Source organism: Berghia stephanieae, chromosome 6 (genome assembly GCF_034508935.2).
Source record: "Berghia stephanieae isolate SIO BIC M18660-M18661 chromosome 6, UCSD_Bste_1.3, whole genome shotgun sequence".
Classification (NCBI taxonomy): domain Eukaryota; kingdom Metazoa; phylum Mollusca; class Gastropoda; order Nudibranchia; family Aeolidiidae; genus Berghia; species Berghia stephanieae.
This window is the reverse complement of record NC_088365.1, coordinates 21903912-21908911: the sequence shown is the minus strand read 5'-3', so window position 1 is coordinate 21908911 and position 5000 is coordinate 21903912. Positions and strand designations below refer to the sequence as shown.

Genomic DNA, 5000 nt, shown 5'->3' with positions numbered 1-5000 from the left:
AAAAAAACAAAAGAAACCAAAAACAAAACAACAACAAAAACAAAACATGTCGACCTGAGACCAGTATCAGGCGGGTGTATTAATTTATCCAAACTTTTGACGCCTCTCTTTTGTCTGGTTTCTTCCAGGAGTCTATTGAAATTGTATTTCTTGTGATATTCACATTGGAGGCAATACTGAAAGTGATCGCCTATGGATTCGTCATGCACACGGGGGCCTATCTCAGGAACGGATGGAATACGTTGGACTTTGTCATCGTTCTCATCGGGTGAGTAGTACTCAATACCATTGATTCGTTGATTGCAGGTTGGTGAGGGTGTAGGGTGGGCAGATTGGCATAACAACAAGAGATGAAGTGAGTAGGAAAGTGCCAGAAGACAATAGAAAATTAAAATTTTGCGGCGTGATGGGGGTTTGAACCCACGACTTAACTGGTACGACAACTCCGCCTGGCCGGGGAAGAGCTTGACTCTACCGTATGTGCTATTCACGATTGGCATAGTGATATCTTGTCTTTGCTGTGTCCCCAAAAAGGTACTGAGTCCCGGAGTTCCGGTTTCCCTCAGCCATGTTGGGCGACCTTAATTAAGCAAGTCAGATCGCAAGACCGATCTCACTTTGCAGGCCTGCACTTCGCCTGACGCATGGGTTATCCAGCCAGCCTTCCATTGGAATAGAATAGACCCTCATGAAAAAAAAAAACTCCCCGGAGGGAGGAATGAAGAATTTTTTTTTTTCGTTTTTCAATTATTATTATTATTATTATTATTATTATTATTATTATTATTATTATTATTATTATTATTATTATTATTATTATTATTATTATTATTATTATCATTATTATTATTATTATTATTTTTATTATTATTATTATTATTATTATTATTATTATTATTATTATTATTATTATTATTATTATTATTATTTATTATTATTATTATTATTATTATTATTATTATTATTATTATTATTATTATTACTAGTAGTAGTAGTAGAAGTATTATCTGTTTTCGATCCCAACAAGAACGTGACTGCATGTGCCGAATTATAATGACAGTTCAGTGTATAATCACAATTATCCCTAGCCATTTGTAAAATACTCAATCGGTGTGCATTGGCACGTGAAAGGCCATGTCTCTACTACTCACCCTCACATCTACTCCAACTGCCATCCCTTTTCTTGTAATTGGAAATTGTAATTTTTCATCAGTAATCCAATTGTGACAACAGATTTTTAAATATTTTTTGAGGGTATAAATTGGTTTGTTCGTTTTTTGTTTCTTTTATGTTTTGTTTTTGTTTTTCTTAATTTTTTGTTTATTTCCTTGGTTTATGGTGTGTGTTTTTTTTTCAATGTTCAGACGTTTTGTTTTTGTTTGTATATTTTTTGTTTCTATTGTCTATCGTTATTATTATTATTATTATTATTATTATTATTAGTAGTAGTAGTAGTAGTAGTAGTAGTAGTAGTAGTAGTAGTAGTAGTTGTAGTATCATTATTATTATTATCATTATTATTATTATTATTATTATCATTATTATTATTATTATTATTATTATTATTATTATTATTATTATTATTATTATTATTATTATTATTATTATTATTATTATTATTGTTATTATTATTATTATCTTGTTAATGTCCAAAATGGAAAGTGTTGTCGTACAGACATTTCCAGTGTGGCATGAATATGATAGTTGGGGTCGATTTCTCATCTCGCCCTGTGATTGCCTTGCCCGACGCTTTGGTAAATATTTATTTGCTCACATGAGGTGAATCACATGCATATCAATTAAATCAGGGATATTGATTTAGTCACTTCCACTCAAATGCCCACTCACACACATACACACACTCTCTCTCTCACACACACACTCTCTCTCTCTCACACACACACACACTCTCTCTCTCATAAAAACACACACACTCTCTCTCTCTCATAAACACACACACTCTCTCACACACAAACACACACACACACTTCTCTCACACACACACAAACACACACTCTCTCTCACACACACAAACACACACACACACTCTCTTTCTCTCTCTCTCTCTCTCTCTCTCTCTCTCTCTCTCTCTCTCCCTTCCCCTCTCTCTCCTTACCCCTTTTTCTTTCCTTCTCTCTCCCTCTCTCTCTCTCTCTCTCTCTCTCTCCCTCTCTCTCTCCCTCTCTTTCTCTCTCCCTTCCCCTCTCTTTTCCGTACTCCCTACCCCTATCTCATTCCCCCTCTTTCCCTTTCTCCCCCCCCCCCTCTCTCTCTCTCTCTCTCCCTCTCTCTCTCTCACTCTCCGTCTTTATTCCCCCCCCCTCTCTTCCCCCTCTCTCTCTCTCTGTCTTTCTCTCTCTCTCTCTCTCTCTCTCTCTCTCACACACACACACACACACAAACAAACAAACACGCACTCTGTCACTCTCTAACACACACACACACAAATGCAATCATACAAATCCTGACACAATAGGACAATCAAATAATTTATGCTAACATTTCTACTCCTCACACAATGAGAGGTTGTGAGGTGCACACAATAAGCATTTGTATAGCACAATAACCACTAACCATGCTCAAAGCGCTTTCCAAGGAGTCCCTTGTAGGACGAAACGTGACTCCTGTTAGACGATATTACAAGTTTGTTTTTTTTTTCAGACAGAGCTCAACGCTGTAACGACGGGGTACTCAATTTACACCCGAGTACGGTGAGACAATGTGAGATTAAGAGTCTTTTCCAAGGAACTCGAACCTTGGACCTTCCAGTCCGAAGGCACGTATCATACCACAAGGCCACATAGACACACATCAGCACGTCTTCTTTCAGACACAAAGATTCACCGACCAATGTGTTGTAGAGTTTTTAAAGTTGACCTAACATCTTTTTTTCTTTGGCAAAAAAAAAAAAACAAACAAAAAACGCTCGGAAATGAGTGGGCAGCCTTTTGTTGTTGTTGCTGTTTGTTTTGTTTTGTTTTGTTGTCTTTATCATTTCTTTATTTAATCATTCCTCACTATATCATTTCTATTTTTGGCGTAAATTACCGGCGTCCGTTTGTTAGAATCTCCGGATCTGCCGAAAATAATTTTAAAAAGAAAAAGAAAAAAAACATAAACAAAACATTTGGCTTATTCTGTCTGTCTGAAGACGGCTTGTGTTTATAAGTACCTATCTATATAAACTACGCGACATAATTTGTTCGCAATAACAGGAGGAGCAGGCACCGGTCGAATATATAAATATTGATTAAAGAAACAAGCGTCCCGATTGAATCCAATGTATTGGTATTATCCTCACTGAATGGACAGACACTCCCTATTATCGCGGGGCTGCCAACACCCTTTTTTTTTTTGGTTTTTAAAACTGGGAATTCATGATTCTGACTGATGGGCTTGGCCGTGGAAGGGGGGAGGGGCAGGGTCTTGTGTGTGTGTGTGTGTGTGTGTGTGTGTGTGTGTGTGTGTGAGCGAGCGCGCTTATATCTATCAACAAGAGATGAAGTGAGTAGAAAAGTGCCAGAAGACAATAGAGAATAAAAAAATAAATTTCGCGTCGGTGATGGGGTTTGAACCCGCGACCTAATTGGTACGACAACTCCGCCTGGCCTGTGAAAGCGTGGCTCTACCGTATGAGCTATCCACGATATGTATGTGTATGTAAAGGCCTTTTGTTGCAATTTTACACTTTAAGATTAAAACGGGCAACCCCACACCTTGTTATTTCAAAATCAAGTCGTAAGTAGTGATTCATCATCCTTCTTGATTTAATAATGATAATAATGACAACAAGAGATGACGTGAGTAGGAAAGTGCCGTAAGACAATAGAGAATAAACATTTCGCGGCGGCGATGGGGGTTTGAACCCGCGACCTTATTGGTACGACAACTAACTCCATCTGATCATCTTGATCATGTCTTTGATCAAAACAAAAACAAAAAAAAGAACTCGATCTCAGGGCAAGTTGACCACTGATCAGATTGGTGAGACACCACTGAATACGATCACAGTCAAGCAAGCTGATCTTTGACTGGCTTAGGTTTGTGCAGCGTCAAGTGAGTTGTCGTTAGTGGTGAAGAATTGAAACGAGGAAACAAGTCGTGATCCCATTGGTTGAACTATTGAATACAACTCACGATTTGTTTTCTTTTATGATCAAAGACTTGTCTTTTGACGTCATTTTTTGGTCGGTGTCAGGCCGTAGCCCATCGTTATGTTATAGCCTGACACTTAAAATCCAAAAAGACTGGCATTTTGACGTCATTATTTGTTTGTTTTTTTGTTTTTGTTTTGTTTTGTTTTTTTTTTTTTGTTTTTTTCCACCGCCTAGTGAGTTATCGTTAGTAGTGCTCGTGGAAACAAGTGGTCTCATTGGTTGAACTATTGAATACAACTCACAATTTGTTTTCTTTTGTGGCCAAAGACTGGCATTTTGACGTCATTTTTTGGTCAGTGTCAGGCCATAACTTTACGAAGGCCACAGTTTCAGGCTATAAGATAACGATGGCTACGCTCCAACCCGGGTTCTCCGGATGTCAGACTTTTGGGTTGGTTGGCAGGTCAGTTGGGTGACGCATTATTTGCCAACTACAAATTCTGACCGGTTAACTCTCCTGCCTCCCTCCCACCCCCACCCCGATCCATCAACTCTTCATCTAAAGTAGTCGGGGATTTATCCGTCGTAAACAAACACTCTCGTGTACAAACAATCTCGATCAATGAGATGCGGGTGCCATTTGAGTAAGTGCTATTGTCATAGATCGATTATCGATAACCGATAATATTACGATATTAATATGATGTAATATTGATAAGATCATTATCGGACGTTCATTTAACTTCGATTTTGTTGTTCAACGGCATGTCAAGGCGTTTCTGATCCTAAGCGACAGGTTTTCTTGTTGTCGTTTGTCGTTGTATTTTTGTTTTTATCTAGTGTGTTTTGAAATTTGGTTTTGTCCTGTTTTGTTGGAGTTTTTTCTTCTTTTTGTTTTGTTTT

General features: G+C 37.8%; 1 protein-coding gene across 1 annotated transcript in view; it reads left to right on the top strand.

Moving 5' to 3' along the window:
• LOC144975800 (uncharacterized) overlaps positions 1-5000 on the top strand; it is a 20252-nt gene that overhangs the window by 10868 nt on the left and 4384 nt on the right. Inside the window, exon 5 of the mRNA XM_078919987.1 lies at positions 129-268. Within this exon, the coding sequence (XP_078776113.1) occupies positions 129-268 (140 nt within the window). The remainder of the gene's footprint in view (positions 1-128; positions 269-5000) is intronic.